The sequence below is a fragment of the Anolis sagrei genome, chromosome 1 (genome assembly GCF_037176765.1).
Source record: "Anolis sagrei isolate rAnoSag1 chromosome 1, rAnoSag1.mat, whole genome shotgun sequence".
Classification (NCBI taxonomy): Eukaryota; Metazoa; Chordata; class Lepidosauria; order Squamata; family Dactyloidae; genus Anolis; species Anolis sagrei.
Window position 1 is genome coordinate 150170987 of NC_090021.1, and position 27136 is coordinate 150198122.

The 27136-nt window shown below is 41.5% G+C and overlaps 1 protein-coding gene and 1 long non-coding RNA gene across 2 annotated transcripts; one reads left to right on the forward strand and one right to left on the reverse strand.

The window, feature by feature from the left end:
* Nucleotides 1–330: 330 nt before the first annotated feature.
* On the forward strand, nucleotides 331–22885 carry ITM2B (integral membrane protein 2B). Its single transcript, XM_060784856.2, has 6 exons — nucleotides 331–573; nucleotides 14946–15074; nucleotides 17877–18083; nucleotides 18178–18288; nucleotides 20269–20419; nucleotides 22207–22885. The coding sequence occupies exons 1-6, from the start codon at nucleotides 433–435 to the stop codon at nucleotides 22293–22295; spliced, it is 828 nt and encodes a 275-aa protein (XP_060640839.2). The 5' UTR covers nucleotides 331–432; the 3' UTR covers nucleotides 22296–22885.
* Nucleotides 21768–27123, reverse strand: LOC132780971 (uncharacterized). Its single transcript, XR_009631957.2, has 3 exons — nucleotides 27059–27123; nucleotides 23237–23380; nucleotides 21768–21937 (listed from the first exon to the last, which is right to left on the reverse strand). It is a non-coding gene; the product is annotated as an uncharacterized lncRNA (long non-coding RNA).
* Nucleotides 27124–27136: the final 13 nt, after the last annotated feature.

Below are 27136 nucleotides of genomic sequence, written 5' to 3' on the forward strand. Positions count from 1 at the left end.
TATGTAGACTTGTCCACAGCTGCATGGTGTCCGGTAGACTCCTGCAGAGGTGAGAGGATCCCTCTTGTCCTTTGCTGAAACGTAGCATTTGTTAGATTTTCTTGGTGGGTTTGTAGATTGTTTGTATGTTATGTTTCCTCATCAGCTTCCCTATGCGGTCAGTGGTTCCCTTGATGTATGGCAGGAACACTTTTCCACTTTTCATCCTCACTCTCGTGGCTTGTTCTTGGTCTTGTTTTGTTGTTGTTGGAGAGCCTTGATGGCTGGCTGTGCTGCTGTCTTGGCCCTCCGCCTGTCTTCCCCTCCTTTTGGCACCTGGGCGGCGAAGGGGGCCGGCCCGACTGCGGAGCGCCTCCCCGCCTGCCCTCCGCCTTCTGCTTTGTCCCCGCAGCAGCCCCCGACACAGCAGCAGCAGCAGTAGGAGCAGCAGCCATGGTGAAGGTGTCGTTCAACGCGGCCTTGGCCCAGAAGGACGCCGGCGCCGCGAAGGACGAGGAGGAGCAGGACGAGGAGCGCGGAGGGAAGGGCCATGGGTACAGCAGCCAGGTGCTCATCCTGCCCCCCGGCGCCAAGGTGAGCTCAGGGACGGAGGGGGGAGGCCTTCGGGGAGGGACGGCGAGTCCACACTCCTCCCTCCTCCCTCAGAGGCTGCGGCCTGGACACTGCGCCCAAAGGCCCGCCGGGCGCGCGAGGGGCCCTGGTTTCCAAGGCGACGGAGCCCGAGGGGCGCGAGGCCTGGCCTCTCTGCAGTCGGGCGCGCGCCTCCAAAATGGCTGCCTGGTGATAGGTGGAGGCAGGGGGGTTGCCTTTCCCAGACCTGGGAGGCTGGATCTACACTACCCTATAACCCAGGATCTGATCCCAGATAATCTGATTACCCCAGGGCCCTTCCACACAGCCCTATATCCCAGGATATCAAGGCAGAAAACCCCACAATATCTGCTTTGAACTGAGTCCACACTCAGACAATGTGGGGTTCTCTGCCTTGATATTCTGGGATATAGGGCTGTGTGGAAGGGGCCTGAGTCCACACTCAAGACAATGTGGGGTTCTCTGCCTTGATATACTGGGATATAGGGCTGTGTGGAAGGGGCCTGAGTCCACACTCGGACAATATGGGGTTCTCTCCCTTGATATTCTGGGTTATAGGGCCGTGTGGAAGGGCCCAGAGTCCACACTCAAGACAATGTGTGGTTCTTTGCCTTGATATTCTGGAATATAGCAGTGTCTGGAAGGGCCCCGAGTCCACACTCTGACAATGTGGGGTTCTCTCCCTTGATATTCTGGGTTATAGGGCCGTGTGGAAGGGCCCTGAGTCCACACTCGGACAATATGGGGTTCTCTATTGATATTCTGGGATATAGGGCTGTGTGGAAGGGCCCTGAGTCCACACTCTGATAATGTGGGGTTCTCTCCCTTGATATTCTGGGTTATAGGGCCGTGTGGAAGGGCCCTGAGTCCACACTCGGACAATATGGGGTTCTCTATTGATATTCTGGGATATAGGGCTGTGTGGAAGGGCCCTGAGTCCACACTCTGACAATGTGGGGTTCTCTCCCTTGATATTCTGGGTTATAGGGCCGTGTGGAAGGGCCCTGAGTCCACACTCGGACAATATGGGGTTCTCTATTGATATTCTGGGATATAGGGCTGTGTGGAAGGGCCCTGAGTCCACACTCTGATAATGTGGGGTCCTCTCCCTTGATAATTCTGAGATATGGGGCTGTGTGGAAGGGCCCTGAGTCCACACTCTGACAATGTGGGGTTCTCTGCCTTGATATTCTGGTATAGGGCTGTGTGGAAGGGCCCCGAGTCCACACTCAGACAATGTAGGGTTCTCTGCCTTGATATTCTGGTATAGGGCTGTGTGGAAGGGCCCCGAGTCCACACTCAGACAATGTGGGGTTCTCTCCCTTGATTGGGGATTGTGGCGCAGCTGGCTGATTGTCAGCTGCATTAGAATCATAGAATCAAAGAGTTAGAAGAGAATGGAACCCAGAATATCAAGGCATATAATCCACAATATCTGATTTAGACTGGCTTATCTGAGGCCCCTTCCACACAGCTGAATAAAATTCCACATTATCTGCTTTGAACTGGAATATATGGCAGTAGGGATTCAGATAAGCCAGTTCAAAGCAGATAATTCAGTTCAAAGCAGATACTGTGGGATTTCTTCCTTGATATTCTGGATAGATGGCTGTGTGGAAGCCCCCCCCCCCCCCCAAGACTTCTGGTCTAAACCTGCCCCAGGGCCCTTCCACACAGCCATATAACCCAGAATATCAAAGCAGATAATCTGCTTTGAACTGCATTATCTGAGTTCAAACTGCCATATATTCCAGTTCAATGTGGATTTTTTGCAGCTGTGTGGATGGTGCTGTAGACCAGGGCCTCGTCTAAACTACCATATAATCCAGATTATAAAAGCAGATAATCCACATTGTCTGCTTTGAACTGGATTATGCAAATTTGCACTGCTGTATAATCCAGTTCAAAGCAGATAAACTGGATTTTATATGGCAGTGTAGAAGGGACCTAAAGGGGTCCTCATATAAATCAGCTCCCTTCCACGCTGCTGAGTAAAATCCCACATTCTCTGCTTTGAACTGGAATATATGGCAGGGTGGACTCAGATAATCCAGTTCAAAGCAGATATTGTGGGATTTTCTGGGTTATATGGTTGTGTGGAAGGGCCCTCAGTTCAAAGAAGATAACACTATGTGACAAGTTATTTCTGGGTTATAAATGTCATTTCCTAATTGGTTCTATCATAGAAACGGGTACTGTGATCTCAGTGGAGGCCAAAAGGGGGCGCTAGACAGAGAAGTATAGTCCATTTTATGGGGGGGGGGGGTCTGAAGGAATCAAAACATTTCTCCCTGTTTTCCCGTTATTCCCCCACCCATGTCTCTTTCATGGAAACAACCCTTGTTTATGAAGTGGAGAGGGGGGATAACCGACAAAAATGGGGAAAATTGTTTTCCTCCTTCAACTTCCTCCCTCCTCCCCATAAAATAGACTATTCTTCTCTGTCTAGGCCCCCTTTTGGCCTCCGCCCAGATAACACTGTTCTACAAATTTTCAGTTTTTCTCAGTTGCGGAAACGAAATGTGCCGTTTCTTAATAAATTTATCATGCTGAATTCAAATATAATAATTAAATGTGTTAATTGGCTCTGGTTTTTATGCAACAGCTATTTCAATTTTCTCCGCAATAGGTAATTCGTTAATATTATGATAATGCGCCTAACCTTACTGCATGTATATAAACCGTGAATATTTACTACATTTTAGTCAAATTATATTGCCAATAGTTTATACATGAGAAATATTTATTTAATTAGTCTATTGTTTATGTTTGTGCGGCAAGAAACTATATTAGTAGGCCTAATGCAGTTGAAAAGTCTGAAAGTTTAAATGTCGCTTTAATCGTGACTTTAGTTTATATCCTGTTTGCTTCTCTTGACTTTTCTTTTGTATTCAAGGAAAGGATTGTCTCTTACAATGCTCCAGCAGTAGTCTGACAGCATTGACGGAGTCCATTTGCCTTGATCTCTTTTTTCCATAGTGCTTTATTTACACACGTGCGAGGCATAACTACAGTAAAGAGAACGATGTTTAACGATACTGTCTCAGTCTTCAACTGACTGACCCTCACCGTTCAAAAGTCTGGCCTTATATAGGGCTTTCTGGCTTTTGCACACGGCACTAATACTGCGTCATCAAACTTTCTAGAATCTTCCATAGTGTAAGTCGCAACATGCATTTTTTCAACCATACGTGATCACGTGATTGCTTATATCATAAAAACTAGAGCCAATATACATTTTTAAATGTCATTTTCATTTTCAGCACCCCAAAATCATAAAAGAACAACTATTTTCAGGCCCGCAACTTTTTCTCCGTTGAACAGTGTAACAGAACAGAATCCACACTATCTGCTTTGAACAGGATTATGTGAGTCTACACTGCCGTAAAATCCAATTCAAAGCAGATAATCTGGATTTTATATGGCAGTGTAGAAGGGGCCTAAAAGAGGCCTCATATAACCAATTTCAAAGCAGATAACACTATGTGACACAATTTTTGTTCCTGGATTATAAATGTCATTTCCTGATTGGTTCTATCATGGGAAAGGTTTATTAAACTGCAAAAACTTTGTTTTGGCAGGAGGGACATCCTGCAGCACATTTTGCTATAGTTTTTCAATAAATATCTCTCAGAGCCCTTCCACACAACCATATAACCCAGAATATCAAGGCAGACAATCCACAATTTATCTCAGTCCACACTGCCATCTAATGTGAATTTCAATGTGAATTTTATACAGCTGGGTGAAAGGACCCCTAGAGTCTCAGCCAATTCAACAGAGTTTATGGCAGCCACAAAAACAAAAGTTTCTGGAGTATAACAACTACTTTCAAAGTGAGTGCTGCACAGTTAAACAGGAAATAACACTTTCAAACCAGGAACAGAGTGTTTTTCGAATTTTGTTACATAGTGTAATCTGGGATGAGATGCTGGAATATAGGGCGATGTAGATCCAGCCTCAGTGGCAGGGTTTTCCAAACATTTCACTCTTGTTCTATGCACCATTTTGCCACACAGTCATTCAGTTTGACCAGCAAAGCGAAGATTTAAACAAATACCCATTAAGATATATAGTATATCAACTCTAATAGTGGGGTGTATGAGGGCATAATGTATCTCATGAAATCCTTTCATTTTTAAAGTATAATATAATATTTGTAAGATAATAAAATACATTTCAAAAATTGCTTCTCACGAGGTTTGCAAAACATGCCTACAAGCTGCAGCCGACACATTCATGGGTCAACCACATTCAGCTCGGAAAGTGCTGCTCTATAGAGCTTGATCATCTCGAAATGTAAGATAATTTGTTGTTGTTCATTCGTTCAGTCGCTTCTGACTCTTCTTGACCTCATGGACCAGCCCATGCCAGAGCTCCCTGTTGGCCATCACCACCCCCAGCTCCTTCAAGGTCAATCCAGTCACTTCAAGGATCCTTGAAGTAATATAATAGCCAAGTTTAAATGTAAAGGAGCCACACTGTGGGTAAATATGACTTTTACCACAGGGCCAGAGTTGGAAATACGAAACAAATATATTCAAGGTGTGTTGGTCATACAGAAAAATATGCATAGCGGAGATGCTTTGGTTCTCTATAGGCTTGGGTCTGGGTATGATTGCTTTCCAAGAGTATAGTCTTGGTGGTGGGTCCATAAGTGATTGTAGAGACCTATTCTGGATCTGCATGGTCTTTCACAATCAGGACATAATTTCCAGATGGAAGGTGGTCCCGTCCAGGGTTTGCTTGATGTGCCTTCCTCTTGACACATTTTTCCTTTTCACCATCCGTTTGTGCCTCTTTGAATTCCACAGCACTGTTGGTAATAGCTGACCTCCTGTTACAATCCTCTAGTGCCAGGGATTCCCAGTTTTTGGTGTTTACTCCACATTTTTAAAGATTAGTCCATCTTTAAATCTCTTTTCCTACCCACCAACATTCAATTTTCCATTCTTGAGTTGAGAGTAGAGTAACTACTTTGGGAGATGGTGATCGGGCATTCAGACAACGTGGCTGGTGCAGTGCAGTTAATGGCGGAGGATCATTGCTTCAATGCTGGTGATCTTTGCGCCTTCCAGGATGCTGACATTTGTCCACCTGTCTTCCCAAGAGATTTGCAGGATTTTTCAAAGTCAATGCTTTTTCAAAGTCGAGAAATGCTTTGATTAGGCTGGCCTGAAGGCACAAAATGTATTAGGTAAATATTTGACACTAATGAGCTTTTTTTCTCAGGTAAAGATGTAAAAATCATGCAGGAAAAGAACAGTGAGAGATATTTGTCTTACAGTAGAGTCTTGCTTATCCGACATAAATGGGCTGGCAGAATGTCGGATAAACAATAAATGTCAGATAATACGGAGTCTCCTACTGTTACCCATCCGACACGGTGCTAGACATCTAGAATACTAACACCAAGAACTCAAAAAGGTTAAGGCAAGGTTAACACCTCAGGGCTTGAGCGGTCTAGCAAGAAGTGCCTGGATGCGGAAGAGGAGCTTGGAAATCACAGAGGGATTTCACCCCAGGACACTCTGCTTCCACTCTTCCTTCTTTCCCCCTTTCCTCCCTCCTCCTCCTTGTCTTGCCTCTTTCACTTATTGGGAATGGAGAGAGAGTTGGAGAGCGCTTCTTTAATTGAAGGGGAAATGCTGGAGGAAAAGGGGGTCATAGGATAAGATGGAATGTCGGATAAGCAAGACTACTGTAATTACAGTTTAAGATGCTCTTGCGGTTTAATTTGTCTCAAATTCTAATGGCTCATATTACACTGTCTATTTACTTGATTGAGATAGCAATCAAGTAATAAGGTAATAAGGTAGTGAATGAAATTTTACAGTGCAATTCCCCCATAATCTCAAAAGTAAATTGCACTGATGCCAAGATTGCAGTTTGCAACTTGATTCCTGGCCCATGAACTGTCTTGCAACATGCCGATAAACTGGTTAAACTGCTTACATCTATAACATTGACAACAAGGTAGAAATATTCTGGCATTGTCTTCTGTTCTGTGATTCTCTCTTTTCAAGCTAAAGATTATGCATTGCAACTGCCATGGCAAGATCAACACTGAATGCACAAACATCATGCTTTTAATTCAAAACTATGGGCCCTTCCACATGGCCATGTAATCCAGAATATCAAGGCACATAATCCACAATATCTGCTTTGAACTGGATTATCTGAGTCCACATTGCCATATAATACAGCTCAATGTTGATTTTATACAGCGGTGTGGAAGCGGACTATGTTTCTGTGTCTATAAGGCATTGCATACTTATTTTAAAATAAGTTTTGGCTTAATTGTTTCGTAGATGAACCATTGTTTCTATTTAAGACTAGCTGTCCCCTGCCACGTGTTGCTGTGGCCCAGTCTGGTGATCTGGAAAATAAAGTAATGAGAAAGTGTTGGTTTCTAATATATGTAATTTCTTTATTCTTGTAGGTAAACAGTATTTCTTGTTGTTTCTTTGTCAGTGTTGATGTGGAGATTGTCTGGTTTGCCTACTCTGGAACATGCAGCATATAATTGTCCTTCTTTAGGGGTCCCTTTCAAGTCTAGGATACTATATATGTGTGTGAATCATATATATATCTATCCATATCTATGGCTGGATGGCTCTTTGTCAGGAGGGCTTTGATTACGTTTTCTTGCCCTGGTGAAGGGAGTTGGACTGGATGGCCTTAAGTATTTTCTGTTGGTCATGGAGGTTCTGTGTGGGAAGTCTGCCTCAATTCTCTCGTTCATGGGTTTCAGAATGCTCATTGATTATAGATGAACTATAAATCCCAGTAACTACAACTCCCAAATGTCAAGGTCTGTTTCCCCCCCCCCCCCCAAACTCTATCTGTGTTCATATTTGGGCATATGGAATATTCATTCCAAGTTTGGTCCAGATCCATCATTGTTTGAGTCCACAATGCTCTCTGGATGTAGGTGAACTACAACTCCCAAACTCCCAAACTCAAGGTCAATGCCCACCAAACCCTTCTAGTGTTTTCTGTTGGTCATGGGAGTCCTGTGTGCCATGTCTGGTTCAATTCCATTATTGGTGGAGTTCAGAATGCTCTTTGATTGTAGGTGAACTATAAATCCCAGCAACTACAACTCCCAAATGACAAAATCTAAATTTTTTAGTGAAGGACATACATTGGGTTGTTAGGTGTATGCTGCCCAAATTTGGTGTCAATTGGCCCACTGGTTTTTGAGTTCTGTTAATCCCACAAACAAACATTACATTTTTATTTTTTTAGATGGAGGAAAGTAAAAATTAAGAAGAATTTATCTGCCTGGTAGGTTAAATTTGCATATAGATTACATCTACAAAATGATATAGGAGTGATCAGAAGCCACTTTCGGTGTGTGCTGCAAAAAGGGGTGGTGCAGAGAGAGCAAGTGAGTGCAGGCATGCTATATAAAATCCTGCAGTGTTGCAAACCCTTTTTTGGCTCTCTCTTTCCTTCTCTGTCATTGCCAGACTGCAAAAATAAAATAAACTAAATCATTGACAAGATACTATTCAGTAGTGATTTGTGGACTGAATAGGGGGAACGCAACCCCAACTTGGTGTGTGGGCTGCTTGTGAGATTGTCCCTGGGGAGACTGAGATTTTGATAGAAAAATGCTTCCTTTCTTTGCCCTAAATATTTTGAAGTAGTTAATTCAGCAACAGCATGATGTTCAGCAACCCAAGAACACATTAGATTGCAGCACACTTTGGTTGTTTAGATGGCATATAATTTTATCCTGGCATACTTTACTGACTTATATTAACTCAGTAGTTTTGTACTGACTCCTTTTGAAGTGATGTCAGAATTAGTGACTTTGAATAAGAATTCAAATGACCTGCATGTCAATAATTTACATACTATTCTCGTAGGAGCCCCCGGTGGCCCAGTGGGTTAAACCCCTGTGCCGGCAGGACTGAAGACCGACAGGTCGCAGGTTCAAATTCGGGGAGAGGCGGATGAGCTCCCTCTATCAGCTCCAGCTCCTCTTGCAGGGACATGAGAGAAGCCTCCCACAAGGATGATAAAAATCAAATCATCCGTGCGTCCCCTGGGCAACGTCCTTGCAGACGGCCAATTCTCTCACACCAGAAGCGACTTGCAGTTTCTCAGGCCGCTCCTGACACGATAAAAATAAAAATACTATTCTCGTGAAGTGGGCCTTATCCATAAAATATCAGGCATGGCTTTTTAGGGCTCCCCTTGTTACAATACCTGTTAAATGCAAACATCCGGTCATCCCCTGGGCAACGTCCTTGTAGATGGCCAATTCTCTCACACCAGAAGCGACTTGCAGTTTCTCACGTTGCTTCTGACATGAAAAAAAAAATCTGTAAATGTGAAATAAACTCACTTCCAAATGTTGATTGCATAAAAGTGTGTCTTTTACTAAATAGGGATACAAAAACAACAAAATTCAAGGTTTTTAGCAGTTTTTTGTTTACACTCTAAGAGGAGACTATCTGGCATTTCTGCCACTACCTCAGCAAATCTGGCAGGAAAGTTAGACATAGAGACACAGAGCAGTGAATGTCAAAGTCCTAAAAAATGGAACTCAGGTCGCCTTGTGCCAACTTTCTCCTCTGAAAGTAAGCCTTTAGTATCTACTGTATTGGGGTTTGGTTCCAGGATTCTCATGGATATCAAAATATGTGGATGCTCAAGTCCCAATATATACGTAGTAAAATGGTATCCCTTATATAAAATGGCAAAATCAAGGTTTGCTTATTGGAATTTGGGTGGGGAGAGGGAGATTTTCAAGAACAGATGGTTGAATCTCACAAAAAACAATTTCTGAAAAAAATATGTATTGCTACAGCATGTACTTAAGAAACAGACTTCTTTGAATGCTTTTAGTGATACTTCAGTCTGTGGTAGCCTTTGCTGTTGTTGTTCATTCGTTCAGTCATTTCCGACTCTTCGTGACCTCATGGACCAGCCCACGCCAGGGCTCCCTGCCGGCCGTCACTTCCCCCAGCTCCTTCAGAGTCTAGCCAGTCACTTCAAGGATCCCATCCATCCATCTTGCCCTTGGTCAGTCCCTCTTCCCTTTTCCTTCCATTTTCCCCAGCATCATTGTCTTCTCTAAGCTTTCCTGTCTTCTCGTTCTGTGGCCAAAGTACTTCATCTTGGCCTCTACTATCCTTCCCTCCAATGAGCAGTCGGGCTTTATTTCCTGAAGTATGGACTGGTTGGATCTTCTTGCGATCCAAGGCACTCTCAGCACTTTCCTCCAGAACCACAGTTCAAAAGCAGCTATCTTCCTTCACTCAGCCTTCCCTATGGTCCAGCTCTGCCATCCGTAGGTGACTATGGGGAATACCATTGCTTTAACTATGTGGATCTTCGTTGCCAGTGTGATGTCTCTACTCTTGACTATTCTATCGAGATTGGACATTGCTCTCCTCCCAAGAAGTAAGCGTCTCCTGATTTCCTGGCTGCAGTCTGCGTCTGCAGTAATCTTTGCACCTAGAAATACAAAGTCTGTCACGGCCTCCACATTTTCTCCCTCTATTTCCCAGTTGTCAGTCATTCTTGTTGCCATAATCTTGTTTTTTTTTTAATGTTTAACTGCAACACAGCTTTTGCACTTTCTTCTTTCACCTTATTAGGTCTATATGGGGTTTAGCTTCAGTTTCTTTGCAATCCCAGACTTTTGCAGCTCTTAAAGTGTACACCAGTTGGCTTATTTTTAATATGGTGCATAGAGAAACAAAATTACAGAGCATTTCATTTTTAATTTCTGCTTTGGGTAGTGCTTTAAAAATAATTAATATGGATATTGCAAAAAACAAAACAAAAACCCTTCTCATTGTGAATTCCTCTCCTTCTCCTGTGCCTGACATAGCCTGCATAATTGCAATTTCAAACAAAAACTTGTTTTAGTGGAGGGCAACCTGAATTCTGAATGGCTTCACTGTGTTTCTTGCAAGAAGCAACAGGTTTTTCTTGCTTTTTCTGCTCTGATATTGATGCACTGCAGCGAAACATTGTTGTGCTGATTAGACAGGCTTTGTCTGGTTGCTAATATGCAAGCTGTAAAAAGCATTTTGCAATCAGTTAGAATATAAATATATTTGACTGTTTACATTAACATGCAGTAACTCATAATTTATATTTTGCTGACTAAAAGAAAAAAATTGGAGGTGTCAGCAGAAATACATTTGACACTTGGCCAGATTTTTAGATCAGGTTATCATACATATTTAGAGATTTTTAAAATTAACAAACCAATACTGACCGCCACAGTAATTCTAACCCAACAACAATGCTAATATGCAAAACATGTAGCGATTTTGTGATTGTAGAACTGATAGAAGTGATTCAAACCAATCGTGCCCTTCTCCAGATAGCGATGATGGAAGCATGCCAAACTATGTAAAACTGGGTGGTAAAATCTTGCTAGCGTGAGTAGAATTCAGCCTGCCTCCTTCAACTTCAGAGGAAGAGTGAATATTATTTTCACTGCACAACAGCTCCAAGAAAAACGCAGGGAACAAAATCAACCTTTGTACATGGCATTCATCAACCTGGCAAAGGTCTTCAACACTGAATGTGCTCTCTGGTCCATCCTCTTATGCTCTGGTAAATTTGTGAACATCCTGTGACTCCTCCATGATGACATCAGTCTTGGACAGCAATGGCACCCAAAGTGACCCTTTAAGCTGGGATCAGGTGTGTTATCATAGCTATGATTCTACATTTTGTTGATTGGTGTGGAAATCACCTGTCGGATAGATGGCAAGCTCTTTAACTTTAGCAGGCGGAAAGCTATAAGTAAGGTCACAACAATTTCTGTTATTGAACTCCAATATGCTGATGATAATGTAGCCTGTGCTCATTTGGAGTACATCACTGCCAGTATACCCAAAAAGTGTACTCATAGACCCTGCTTGAGGAGGGTCCCCTTGATACTTAAATGATCTTCATTATGCTTTCTGAATACCCATGGGTAAAAGCCACTTTAAACACCTTCAAAGAAGCACATGAAAAGCTTGTCTTCTTACTGAACATCAAGAAAACCGAAGTCTTCTACCACACCACACCAACCAATCCTTCTGCAATGCCAGAAATAATGCTTAACAAGGTAGCGCTAGAAAATGTTGACCATTTCTGCTACATAGGCAGCCATCTCTCCCCAAAATACAACACCGTATGAGCTCTTTGAGTGCAACATTTTTTCAAATGAAGCAGAGAGTGAGGGTTGGGACATTTGTAGGGATACCAAGATGCTTGTTTATAAATTTATGGTCCTTCCACCTCTGTTGTACATCTGCAAAACATGGACTGTCTACAAACATTACTCTCAACTTCTGGAAAGGTGTACATGAAAGAAGCAGGTGTTTGGCAAAATTATGGTAGCTTTTCCACTTAAAATAATAATAATAATAATAATAATAATAATAATAATAATAAAAAACTTTATTTATATCCCGCTACCATCTCCCGGAAGGACTCGGCGTGGCTCACAAAGCACTCAAAGGTGCAAACATGCAATATACAAAAAGTGCAAAGACAACAACACAAAGCAACAACAATCAACATAAACATCACAACCCCCCCCCCCCCAATTAAGATCAATAAAATGCAACAATAGCAGAATACAAAACAAACTGCCATCAATATCAGTCTCATAAAGTGCATGGTGAAAAATCTCTAGATCCTCGAATTTCTATACATAGTCAAAGACTTGTCTAAAACCCTGCCTTCAGTTGTATACGAAAGGCTTGAAAAGTGGGGAATAGCCTAATCTCCCTTGGGAAGGCATTCTAAAGCTGGGGAGCCACCACCGAGAAGGCTCCCTCTCTTGTTTTCACCAACTGCACTTGAGATGGAGGTGGGACCGAGAGGAGGGCCTCTCTGTTAGATCTTAGTGCCTGCGCTGGTTCATAGAAGGAGATGTGGTCTTGAAGATGGGTTGGATCTGAAGTACATAGAGTTCCTCCAGGAAGGAGTGGAACAAAGACTGACACCTATCAAAAGACAGGTTGCTACCATCATCTCCTACCACCTGCTTTGGGAAGATAATAGGATACTGATACATTTTTATGCCTACAAGGTTGTTAGGGATGTGATACTGTTGACTGCATCAATACATCACAGCTCGCCACTTTGCATAATCGGTATTTTATGTTGACTATGCTCACTGTGCTTCTCATGGAATCAATCTTATATCACTTGGAAGATGCTACTGCTGACAGCAACCACACCAGCATGAAGAGTGCCTGAATTCTGTGCTCTGTCTTTGATCTCTGCATGATCACATCAGACAGTTTTCTGGACTCAACTTGACCTTTCTTCGAAAGGTGAACCTTGCTTTTCACAAGGACCAGGAAGTCACCCTATTGTCCTTCTGTCTTAGGCTCTCCATTCCAAAGATATGATTTATTTTGGATGTGTGTCAAGTTACCAAAATATACTTGAAGAAGATGAGCATTTTGAGGCTTTCAAACATGCTCTTTATTTCCTAATGTAATGCCAGCACCCCCAGAGGAAGAAGGACTTCTTCTTCTACCTCAACTGATGTATTCAGAAGTATATCAGCATGCTAGGTAACTAGCATTTGTCTTCCTGTCGGCGTGAGTTCCTCTGTTTACCCTTTACCTACTTGATCTTGTTGTCTTTGGTATTTGTTCCTCTCTTCCTGGTGGATAATGCCTCCTGCTTAACACCCCCTCCTCCAAAAGAGAAGTAAGATCAGAGCATAGAGCTGTTACTTGACAAGCCTTATTGGGGTAGGTTGCCCTGCATCTTGGGTAAAGTCCTGTTTGTTCTTACCTACAGCGAAGAGGTGAGACGAAACTTTCAGGGGGTGCATGGTAGGTAGTAGCTGGCTCCAGAATCTCTCATTGAACATACATAAAGAGCAAAGCAGAGAGAAAAGAAAAAAACAGATCAAACTACTTCAGCAGCTAACCCAGGCATGAGCAAACTACTGTCCTCCAGGTGTTTTGGACTTAGAATCATAGAATCAAAGAGTTGGAAGAGACCTCATGGGCCATCCAGTCCAACCCCCTGCCAAGAAGCAGGAATATTGCATTCAAATCACCCGACAGATGGCCATCCAACCTCTGTTTAAAAGCTTCCAAATAAGGAGCCTCCACCACACTCCGGGGCAGAGAGTTCCACTGCTGAACGGTTCTCACAGTCAGGAAGTTCTTCCTCATGTTCAGATGGAATCTCCTTTCTTGTAGTTTGAAGCCATTGTTCCATTGCGTCCTAGTCTCCAGGGAAGCAGAAAACAAGCTTTCTCCCTCCTCCCTATGACTTCCTCTCACATATTTATACATGGCTATCATATCTCCTCTCAGCCTTCAACTCCCACAATTCCTAACAGATTGGCTGTTAGGAATTGTGGGAATTGGAAGTCCAAAACACCTGGAGGACCGAAGTGTGTCCATGCCTGAGCTAACCCCTCTGCCTGCCAAACTGTGGATTTTGCTACCAAAATGAAATTATTTTGGAGGTTGTGAAAGAAATAAAATCACCCTCGATGCATTTTGAAAAAAAGTTTGAAATATTTTTGTTTACTTATGCAAATTTGCTTATTGGTTAAATAAAATATGTTGACTACTCCCTTTGTGGTTCAGGAACCTATCCATGTTTGTTTCTATTTCTGGTCCCAAAGTTTCTATGAAAGAAATCATGTCTAGGTACATATCTGCTTCATTAACTGAGCTATATCTGTTCTAAGATTTTGTCGCCATTACATATTTCTTTCCAACTTTGGAATACGAGTCTTTTGTTTATAAATAGGAGCACTGAGGCTCAAGCGCTTTGGCTCTTAGTTAAATTCCCAATTGTCAGAATATAGTGTAAATATATCTACAAATAGCATTTTTTTTCTAACATAAAATTACTATACTGCAAAACATCCAGCCAGAAAAAGAGCAGTATGCCTTTATCATAGAAACAAGTGTCATCTATATTTCATTGGTAATATTTAGCTGAAGTTCTTGGTTTATTTCTAGAAAGGTGTAGTGTTCAGTATACTTGCAATATCAATTTTTGCTGAACCAAACAAAAGTTTTAGATAGCGAGGCTATGTAATTTTTCATTGGCTGATTAGTTCAGGATAATCTTAAGTCGTATTCTAGTCTGCTACTTCAAGAACACAGCCACATTACAGGTTCAGAATATCAGCACTACAGTTGATACTTCTGCTCATGTGTTTTGTTCCTGTCAAGATTAAATTCATATTTAATAATGACTGCAAAAACTGCCTTTGAAAAGGAGCCACATGCCCATACATACAAAACTCTGGAGGCATCAGTGTAACCTTTTGTTATCAGAAAGCACCCATAAGTAGCCCAGAATTAATTATTTTCCCATTTCTCATTTCTCTATAGGATCCAGGGGAAGTGGTACCTGTTGGACAAAGAAGGGCATGGTGTTGGTGTATGTGTTTTGGATTAGCTTTTATGCTTGCTGTTGTGATTCTTGGTGGTGCCTATCTGTACAAGTATTTTGCATCTCAGGTAGGTTAATTTTTTTGCTTACATGAGTCAATACATTTGTGTTGTTTTGATATTTTACTTTGAGTTGATCAGTTTTTAATCCCCTGCCTCAAATCTTTGTATGAAAACAAGTGCATCAAATTGCATTATCGATTTGGTTTGAAAAATACGTAACAAAACTAACTCAGAAACAGTGTATTTTCATTTGCTAATAAGCCTGGTTGACTGTCTATCCTGCCTTAAAATTTAAGGGTCTTTAGTAATCTTTAGATAATAGATGTACAACTTTGATGGGCCCAGAATAACCTTTTATTCTGGGTAACAGCTTGAGGGACATATGCTCAAGAGGAAGATGTGGGGCTTAGTGGGATTTTGAATGAAATACAAATAAAATAACTTTAAATAAACTACTATTTTATATAGAATCCTAGAGTTGGAAGAGACCACATCTAGTCCAACCCCCTGCCATGCAGTAAAAGCATAGTCAAAGTACCCCTTTGTATGAAAAAGAATATACATATAAGTAAAAGTTGACATGTCGACTAACGAACTGGATACCAAGAGACCAGAAGCAGCCCTTGGGCAAACGTACTTGATGGGACAAACCAATGGTTAAGCTACTCAGCCAAGAATGGAAAAGAAAAGAATCATATATTTTGGCAAATGGTAGATGTACGTGAAGCCCAAAGGAGTGGATTGATGACAAATTGGATAGGATACACAGACACACACACACACACATTTATATACATTTCTTTATATATACATATAAACATTATCTACAAAAATCCCCCTCATTCATCCACAGATAAAATTCCTTCCTCTCAATTTTGATTTTATAGTTGTCTGCCTTCAAGTCATTTTCAACATGTGGCAACTCTTAAGGTTTTGGGTTTTTTTTTGTCGTGTCAGGAGCGACTTGAGAAACTGCAAGTCGCTTCTGGTGTGAGAGAATTGGCCGTCTGCAAGGACGTTGCCCAGGGGACGCCCGGATGATTTGATGTTTTTATCATCCCTGTGGGAGGCTTCTCTCATGTCCCCGCATGAGGAGCTGGAGCTGATAGAGGGAGCTCATCCACCTGTCCCCAGATTCGAACTTGCGACCTATCGGTCTTCAGTCCTGCCGGCACAGGGGTTTAACCTACTGCACCACCAAGGGCTCCTTAACTCTTAAGGTGAACCTATCACAGTGTTTTCTTGGCAAGATTTGTTCAGAGAGGCCTACTGCTGAGAAAATATGACTAGCCCACCTTGAGGGTTTCCATGGCTGTGCAGGAAACCTGTTTATGAACCTTAAATATACTTATGTGTGACATTTGCCATGATTTACTGACTTATTTTATTGACTAGTCAATTGGCTACAATAATTGGGATAGTCAACATTGTTTTCCCATTGACTGCACTACATGTAGTGGTTTGCCACTTAATTAAAGCAGCAAATTGTAGTGTCAATTTTTGTACAAATTTTGGAAGGATGGCTGGGAAGCCGTGGGAGAAATGGAGGACTTTATTCTCTTCTCCAGACTTCATTGTTGTTTATTTGTTCAGTTGCTTCCGACTCTTTGTGACCTCATGTACCAACCCACGCCAGAGTGCAAGGTCAAGCCAATCACTTCAAGGATAACATCCATCCATCTTGTCCTTGGTTGGCCTCTCTTCCTTTTTCCTTCCTTTTTTCCAGCATCATTATCTTCTCCAAGCTTTCCTGTCTTCTCATGATGTGGCCAAAGTACTTCATCTTTGCCTCTAATATCCTTCCTTCCAGTGAGCAGTTGAGTATTATTTCCTGGAGTATTGACTGGTTTGATCTTTTTGTGGTCCAAGGCACTTTTAAGCAGAGGCTGGATAGCCATCTGTCAGGGGTGCTTTGAACTCAATTTTACTGCTTCTTGGCAAGGGGTTGGACTGGATGGCCCATGATTCTCCAGACTAAACATACTCAACTCTCTATCTTGACTTGTACTCTTAAATAAGCATATGCATACCTTTCCCCCCATTCTGTCTTACAGAATAAATTTTATCGAAAGGCAGAAAAATAACATTGGATATGATGTTACTTCATTTCTGTAACAAATCAGATGTCTTCCCTGGGAATTCAAGATGGGAATATGTCGCACAGAAATATTAACTCAAGAAAATAATCATCTCTCACTGCACATATTGGCTGTTCTCACTCCTAATGGGTTTTGTGTTCAGTCCTTTTTGAAGCAAGGAAGAGATTGGATTACTTTTGGTCTAAGCCTCTGGCCTGTGAGCAAGGCACTGTTCAAGAAGTTCTACTCATATCATTTCTTGAGAACCTGCTCTAGTTATTTACTGTTCCTTTTCTAGACTTGCCTCTATTATATTTTAATTCCTGCAGATACTATACAAAGTGTTGACTAGTTAGTACAATGTTTAAAAATTATTTTTGTTACAGATAATTATTTTCTTAGTTTTTCATAATATCTAGCATTTCCTCTAAGACAAAGGCCCCTTTCACACAGCTGAATAAAATCCCACATTCTGTTTTGAACTGGGATATATGGCAGCGTGGACTCAGATAATCCTGTTCAAAGCAGGTATTCTGGTTTATGGCTGTGAGGAAGGGCCCTCAGAAGCAAGGAAGAAGATAGGGGAAATGACTTGAATTTTCCTTTCATTCTAGGTGTTAGGTTTACTGTAAAGGCATCTTGTGGTGAGTCTATTTCTCAGAGCCAGTCTTGTACATTTTTGAGAGATTTTCCCCAAACTGATATATGTTGGGGCTTAAAGGTACGTAAACAAAAAATGTCTGAAAGCTTGTACAATTTTACTTATACATTTTAACTTTTTTTTTTTAAGGAAAGTGGTGTTTACTTCTGTGGAATTAAATATATTGAGGATGGCTTGAGCCTTACGGAGGCAGAAGCAGATGCCCCAGCTCCACGCTATCACATAATTGAAGAAAACATTAAGATCCTTCAGGAGGAAGACGTAGAGTTTATCAGTGTGCCTGTTCCAGAATTTGCTGACAGTGATCCAGCTGACATTGTTCATGACTTTCACAGGGTAAGGAACCTTTGAAAATCAGCTTGGAATTGAAGCAGGAATTGGTTGGCATACTCTTTTAACATGATATTTATATTATTATTTTTTGCAACAGAGACTTACAGCTTACCTTGACCTCAGTCTGGACAAGTGCTATGTCATTCCATTAAACATGTCAGTTGTTATGCCTCCCAAAAACTTTTTGGAGTTGCTGATTAACATCAAGGTATGGTTATTTATTTATCATGTCAGGAGCAAACCAAACAGTTGTATTGCATTTTTAAACAAACAAACAAACAAACAAACAAACAAACAAACAAACAGAACACAAAGTTTGCAAGCTTGGTAGTTGATTAAATGTCCTTTGACCAGGTCCTTTACCTGGTGTTACTATAGAAGGTCCTCCATTGTGCATGTAGCAGGGCTCAGGTTGCATTGCAGGAAGTGGTGTGTAGTTTGCTCTTCTCCACCCTCGCATGTCATGGATTCCACTTTGTAGCCCCATTTCTTAAGGTTGGCTCTGCATCTCATGGTGCCAGAGCGCAGTCTGTTCAGCGCCTTCCAAGTTGCCCAGTTTTCTGTGTGCCCAGGGGGGAGTCTCTCTTTTGGTATCAGCCATTGATTGAGATTCTGGGTTTGAGCCTGCCACTTTTGGACTCTCGCTTGCTGAGGTGTTCCAGTAGGTGTCTCTGTAGATCTTAGAAAACTATTTCTAGATTTAAGTCGTTGACATGCTTGCTGATATCCAAACAAGGGATGAGCTGGAGATGTCACTGCCTTGGTCCTTTCACTATTGGTTGCTACTTCCCAGCAGATGTCAGGTGGTGTAATACCAGCTAAGCAGTGTAATTTCTCCTGTGGTGTAGGGCGCAGACACCCCGTGATAATGCGGCATGTCTCATTAAGAGCCACATCCACTGTTTTGGCGTGGTGAGATGTGTTCCTCACTGGGCATGCATACTTAGTAGCAGAGTAGCATAGTGCAAGGGCAGATGTCTTCACTGTGTCTGGTTGTGATCCCCAGGTTGTGCCAGTCAGTTTTCGTATGATATTATTTCTAGGTTAAATTATTAGGAGTTGTTTTAAAAACATTCAGTAATCTGTATCCTTTTATTACAATTTCAAATCAAATTTAAGCATACAAGTATAACATGGGAGAGAAATCTTTGTAAGTGTTGATATTGCTTGCAGTATACCTAAGACAGCATTAAGAATTTGGCTCCTAGGCCTGCCAAGATTTCAATTTTTTGTATATAAATGTATTCCAACACAGCAGCACTTCAGGGTGTTTCCCGATTACAAGCTGCAAACATTTTCTCCACTTCTGCTCTGTATTGGCTTGAAAACAGTTCCATTCCACCAATGTGTGGCAAACCAAGAGAGATTTTATTCTGTTTAATGGGGAAGACTTTTAAAAATCGTATTGGGTTACACTTTACCAGGGCCCCAAAGTTCTGAAGTTGCAATCCCTCTTCTGTACGTTTGTGGTTTCAAGTTGTCTGTCAATTTACCCAGCTCTGTGAATTTCATATGGTTCTCTTATACTCAAGAGGTGGCTTTGCCATTTTCTTCCCCTGAAATAGAGCCCACAGCACTTGGTATTCTTTGTCATTCTCCCGCAAAGTAATCACCAGGGCTGATCCTGCCTAGCTTCCAATATAAAGCGGGATCTGATGCCTTTAGGGGTACTTAGGCCTATTATTGTACTTCTCTTCTGTGTACACAGACACAATATTAACTACACAAGTGCAGAACACCATCACAAAGATAACTTATCTATTGCATTTTTAGACACATAAATATGTTCTTCCACTGCTGTACACATGCAATACACCCAGTTATTTTCCAGGATAAATAATAAATAGGGGAGAGGAAAGTTCTCTCTCCATTTCACTTTGTAATTTTTACTCCCCATTTGTCAATATACTGTTGAAAATAACTCCTTGTGAAGCAGGCTCTATTCACTGTTCTGTGGAATCTTTTTAATGAACCTTAGTGTTGTGTTAGAGAAAGGATGCCAGTTGTGGTCCCCTGCCTTACGATTTCAACTCTTAATTCCAAACCAGTGTCATATATTTTCAAAAGTTCTCCTCGACTGACACATTCTTCAGAAATAAAAATTCTTTTCTGTGGACCTAAAACAATTGTTATGGTAACATCAATGTTTTGACACTAAATTGTTGCATTACTATTTTCATTACTCTAGGCTGGAACATACTTGCCTCAGTCATATTTGATACATGAACAGATGATCGTCACTGACCGCATAGAAAATGTGGATCAGCTGGGTTTCTTTATTTATCGCCTCTGTCATGGTAAAGAGACCTACAAGTTGCAGCGTAAAGAAACTCTTAAAGGTATAATTAGATGAATTAAAAATACTATATTGTCTTTCTAATTATAATTCTTTTTTGGATGCTGTGCTTACTGTCTCAGGCTTCTTTATTTATGTTGAAAAGGTTGTGGTATTCTTTCTCATTCTTAGCAGTGGGACTTTTTCTGTGTAGATTTCTGTCAGAACTTTACTTTCCTGATTTTGTCAATGACCTTTTTACTCTCTCAGAATTTTCAAAATAATATTTTTTGAAAAAGTTTGCTACTTGTTTTATTTGTCATTATTTTAAACATTTTAAACAGAGGGCCAGGTCACAGTCCCGCAAACTGTTGGAGGGCCGGATTAGAATTTGAAAAAAGCATGAATGAATTCCAATGCACACTTCACATATCTTATTTGTAGTACAAAAAACACTTTAAACAATGCAATAATTAAAATTGAGAACAATTTTAACAAATATAAACTTCTCAGTATTTCAATGAGAAGTGTGGGCCTGATTTTGGCTGATGTTGTGTGCTTTTGGGTAGTTTCAGACTTAGGTTGACCCTGAGTGAGGGCTGGGTAAATGACCTTGGGGGGCTGAATCTGGCCCCTGGGCCTTAGTTTGAGGACTCCTGATTTGCTTCATCTGCTATATTGCTATGGTCCTGAATCTGATTGCTACTCCCGACATTAAATTAAGTCTACACTGGTTAATTGCACCCTTTCCAATAACACTGTAAAGGTAAAAGTAAAGGTCTCCCCTTGACATCAAGTCTAGTTGTGTCTGACTCTGTGAGGTGGTGCTCATCTCTATTTCTCAGCCGAAGAGCCGGTGTTGTCCATAGACACCTCCAAGGCCATGTGGCCAGCATGACTTCATGGCGCACCATTACCTTCCCGTCGAAGCGGTACCTCTTGATCTACTCACATTTGCATGTTTTCGAACTGCTATGCTGGCAAAAGCTAGGGCTAAAAATGGGAGCTCACTCCACTCCCTGGATTCGAACTACCAACCTTTTGGTCAGCAAGTTCAACAGCTCAGTGGTTTAACCCATTGCGCTATCAGGGGGCCTCTCAGCCAAATAGTGCTCATTATTAATTAAGACAGGAAGTTTGAGTTATTTTTTGCTTTTAAAATACTTCATACTTGCTTTCAAGTGATGTTACACCTGCCTTATGCTTTTTGCTAGTTGTTTTTACCCTCATTCTCCTTTATAGTCTGATCATCTTTTTCATCCTTCATACTCTTACTTCTGATTTTACACATCACCCTTCTCTTCTAACTGTCTCTTCACCCCCCTCCCCAAAATCACCTGAAGGGTTCCACAACCATACTTTTAAAAAAACCCAATGTGGCTGACAATGGAAATAATCAATTTCAATTTTTCATTGGCAGTGTTTCTTAAAAGTTCTGTTATTTAACAGAATGAGAGATAGGTATAATTCTCATGCACTACTTTCTTATCTATCAGAATGTCAGAAAGCTAACTTGAGAGGAAGTATTAATAATAAGGCAGTCTTTCTTGCATTGGCTTGTTGTTCTGGATGAATCTAGGAACTAGAAAACATGAAAAAACAGATATTTGAAATAAATTATTTTCACTCGTGTTATGATTGTGATGCTCAATAAGAACTTATACAGATAACAGTGGCAGGTATTTCAGTTTTTTAATTTTTTTAAAAAAATGTTCTGAGCTGCCTTGGTGTGCTATGTTGGGAGAAAGGTAGGATATATTTTAAATAAATCATTAAGGCAGATGTACTTTCACAAATCAGAACAACTTAAGATATACTAATTTAAATGCCTTGTTTATTTTTCCTCAACAGGAATCCAAAAGCGGGAAGCAACAAACTGCCGAAAAATTCGGCACTTTGAGAACAGGTTTGTAGTAGAAACAGCCATTTGTGAAGAATAGTAAAGAATATAACCATAACAGAAGATTGGAAGAAAAAAACCACATTGATCTTACTCTTTATATTATGTGCAGTGATTTTGATTTTAAATCATTTATAGAAGTAGTAGACAAGGCTATATGGCTGAACCTCAACATTTTTCATCTTAAGACACACCCTCTTTTTCATATTTTGAAGTATAGTGTCCTTTTTATATGTTTGAATAGCAGCTGTATAAAATCTTAGTTAGTGCATTACAAGAAACGGACCTAGAAAAAATACCAGGTCAATAGTGCATCTCATCTTAAAATAAAATTTGATAGAATAATATCTTCTGATTAAAAAAAAAATAAACAGACTATGACACTTTAGATTTTTAGCAGCATATTACTAGTGATGTGGTTGATTACAGCATATTCAGAAAATGATTTATAATAAAAGTGCAATTTCTTATTTTTTTTAATGCAATTACTTTTACATTTGATTTCCAAACGGCTGTTCTAATATAGGTGTCTGCTGTAACAAAATTGAGCAGTAACTTTGTGTTATTGAGATGTATATAAGCTATGTATGTGCAATGGAAAATAAATATTACAAACCTGTTTGTCTAAAAGTTTGTCCATTTTCTTTTCACATTTTCTTTTACATGGCGAATTTCTCTAGGATGCTTAACATAGGACTACTGAATTTTAACCTTAATAATATTTTAGATTAGAATTGAGATTAGATGTTATAAAATATGTCATATGGCTATTAGTTGAAGCAAATAATACAATTTTAAATAAAAAATAAGGTCATGTACCTGTTGGATTCTGTATCTCTTTCACCATCATGACTGAATATTCCCATGATACCACTTCCACTGATACATTTTTAAAAAGTATTTGTAGCAGATTTCAGAATACATTTTGTTTGTATTGGAGAACCTGGGCTCAGGTCCATGGATGAAAAACAGAGCTATTACCTGCTTTGGTGGGATTGTTTGTGTTTCCATCAAAAGGGATATTGACAAGCTAGAAGGTGTTCAGAGGAGGGCGACTGAAAGGATCAAAGGTCTGGAAACCATGAATCCCTATGAGAGTGACTTAAAGAGCCAGGGATGTTTAGCCTGCCGAAGTAAAGGTTGAGAATAGACACAATCTATATAAATAAAAATGTAATGTTCGTTTGTGGGATTAATATAATTGAAAAACCACTGGACGAATTGACATCAAATTTGGACACAATATACCTATCAGGCCAGCGAGTGACCATCACTCATAAAAACACTGTGAAACACAGCGGAAAGGACTAAAAAAGCCAAAAAGATGCTACAGCGCATGCGCAAACCACACACATACATGCAAACACACTTATATACACACAAAGCACATATACAGAAACTGGGCCACAGCAACGTGTGGCAGGGGGCAGTTAGTAGCCATGTATAAAGATGTGAAAGAATGTCATAAGAGGGAGCAGGCTTGTTTTCTGCTGCCCTGGAAACTAGGACTCAATGGAGGAATGGGCTCAAATTGCAGGAAAGGAGATTCCACCTGAACATTAGGAAGAACTTCCTGACTGTAAGAGCTGTTCAGCAGTAGAACTCTCCGCCTCGGAGTCTGGTGGGGGCTCCTTTGGAAGTTTTGTAACAGAAGCTGGATGGCCGTCTGTCGGGGGTGCTTTGAATGCAATTTTCCTGCTTCTTGGCAGAGGGTTGGACTGGATGGCCCATGAGGTCTCTTCCAGCTCTATTATTTACGAGTATGAATCTTGTCTTTTGGAGGCAAGTGTGAATGTTGCAATTGGTCACCTTAATTAGCACCAAATAGCCTTGCAGCTTCATAGCCTGGCTGCTTCCTGCCTGGGGGAATCCTTCTGTGGAGGCCATATTATTATTATTATTATTATTATTATCTTTATTTGTACCCCGCTAGCATCGATGCGGCTTACAAAGGTCAAGGCCTCAAACACAACATAACAATACACAACCTAAAGCAAATTAAAAACAGTTGAAGCAATATTAAACAACAAGCAATAAACAGTGCACCCGGAAACAATAAAACTGGGCCGGGCCAGAGCAATGGGTACATATGTCTGGGCTGATTTGATTGTGCTTTTCCTGCATGGCACAGAGTTTGACTAGATGGCCCATGCAGTCTCTTCCAACTCTATGATACTATAATTCTAAATAGAGGCTGAAAGAAAGCCCATCTGCTGAGACTGCTTTGTGTGTTCCTGCATGGCAGAATGAGGTTGGACGAGATGGCCCTTGCAGTCTCTTCCAACTCTTACGATTCTATGGGTCTAAGATATGATAGAGCTAAACTAATCCGACTACAGAAGCTCAAGGAGATAGCAATGGGATTTCCACCATTCAGATTTATGAATCTACTACTTTTTATGCTTCTTTCATTCCTCCGTGATTGTAATTTCCAAAGTATCTGGCAGGTTTGTTAGATACCAAGATGAGAAAGATATTTCTCTGGATAATAGGGAATGTTCTTCCTTTGGCAGATGGGAGGGGACATCTAAACAGGACAGTACAGGGCTTCTTAAACCTTTTCAACAATGCTTGACATGACCCTAGGTATGTAGGGTATATGAAATAGGTATAAAAATTGAACATGTATTGAGAACTAATCAGGCTCGGCGACGAGTTCAGGATCACTCCCAAGCTGTGAACCTGTGTCTTTAGTGGGATCCCATTTGAGGCCAGGACCCAGTTTAAGAAGCAGTGAGACGGAGTACAGCGGGCCCTCGGTATCCACTGGGATTTGGTTCCAGGACCCCACTGGATAACAAAATCAGGATATACAATGGCAAAATCACACATACAGCCTTTATTGGCATACAACAACAAAATCACAACACAGGCCCATACAACAAAAAGTCACAGATAAAAAGGAAAACATACTTAAACGTTACTAGTCTCAAGAATAAATTTTGCAGCAGTCTGGCATGCATAGTCCTCAGTGGTTGAAAAGAGGTACAAGTGTCTTGAAAGGAGGGAACTCTGAACACGGGCCTTCAATCATGTTCAGAGTTCCCACCTCTTATTACACTTTACAAACAAGTTTACAACTGAAAAACAGGTGGGATGGGAACCACCAAGTTTCCCGTCTTGTTTCGTTGCCCAACTGACAGCAGTCTCATCGAATGCTCTAGTAAAAAGTCAGGTCTTAAGTGTGAGAGTAAAAGGCCCTAAGTCACGCATGGCTCTCATGTAGGGCAACAAGGAATTCCACAAGGCAGGGGCAGAAATAGAAAAAGCCCTGCATCTGATCCTTTCCAAGTGCACTTCTCTAGGACCCAGTATATGGAGTAAGTCACGTTGGGCTGGTTGTTGCGATCTCCGATGATGGGAGGAGAGGCGGTCCCTAAGGTACGATGGACCCTGGCCGTAAAGAATTTTAAAGGTCAGAACTAACATCTTATACAGGCCACGGTACTCAGTTGGAAGCCAATGTAAATGTTGCAGCACTGGTGTTATATGGCATTTCATGGGCGTTCTTGTGAGTAACCTGGCTGCCGCATTCTGAACAATACGAAGCTTTCGGGTCGTAGACATCAGAAGGCCCACATACAGGGCGTTGCAATAGTCCAGCCTAGACGTTACCGTGGCATGGATGACAGTTGCCAGTGCCTCGTCAGATAGGTAGGGTGCCAGTTGCCTCGCTTGTCGTAGATGGAAAAAGGCCTGTTTGCTGGCAGCAGCGACCTGAGCTTCCATTGTCAGCTGTGAATCCAGGATGAGGAAGAACAAGCTGAAGATTAATCCCGACAAGACAGAGGTCCTCCTGGTAGATTGTAAACCAGATTGGGGTATAGGGTGGCAACCTGTGCTGGACGGGGTTACACTCCCCCTGAAGTCACAGGTCCACAGTTTGGGTGTCCTCCTGGACTCATCACTTATGCTTGAAGCTCAGGCGTCGGCGGTGGCCGGGAGGGCCTTTATTTATTATTTATTTATTTAGGTTACTTTTACCCCGCCCTTCTCAACCCCCAAGGAGGGACTCAGGGTTACAAAGAAGGCACAATGTGATGCCTATACAAATTACACATAATATACAAAACCATGGCTAAAACAATTATTGCAGTTAAAAACAATAAAAACAATCAGTACATAACATGTCATATATAAAAACTATAAAAAAAACTATTCTCATGCTCAGCGCTTCGTCTTTCAGAGTTCCATAATTCTATTCCATTAATCATTTCCTAATCATTGTCAAGTCCTTTTATCTGCCCGATTATCCGAATGCCTGGTCCCAAATCCATGTTTTCAGTTTTTTCCTAAAGTAAAGGAGCGGTGTTGCAGATCTAATTTCCCTGGGGAGTGAATTCCAAAGGTGGGGGGCCACCACCGAGAAGGCCCTGCTCCTCGTCCCTGCCAATCTCACTTGTGATAGAGGCGGGGTCGAGAGCAGGGCCTCCCCAGAAGATCTTAGACTCTGGGGTGGGACGTAGAGGGAGATCCGTTCGGATAGATACACTGGGCCTTTGCACAATTAAGACTTGTGCGCCAACTGTGACCGTACCTCGGGAAGGCGGATCTGGCCAGGGTGGTCCATGCCTTAGTCACCTCCAGATTGGACTACTGTAATGCGCTCTACATGGGGCTGCCCTTGAAAACGTAATGGAATTGGACAATACCCTTGCCATTGGGAACACCGTGAGAAAATGGGAGGGCAAAAAACAAAAACAAAACAAGGTTTGCTTATAGTGATAGGATATGCAGCTTGACACTTCTGTCCAGGTGGAAGGGGGAACTATGAAGAGTCCAAACCAAGCCCGCCTTCAGCACCTGCTTCTCTCCTCTCTTGGCCACCAGTGAAGGGAAGCTCCGCGCGCCCTCCAGAGCAGGAAGTGACGTCTGCGGCGG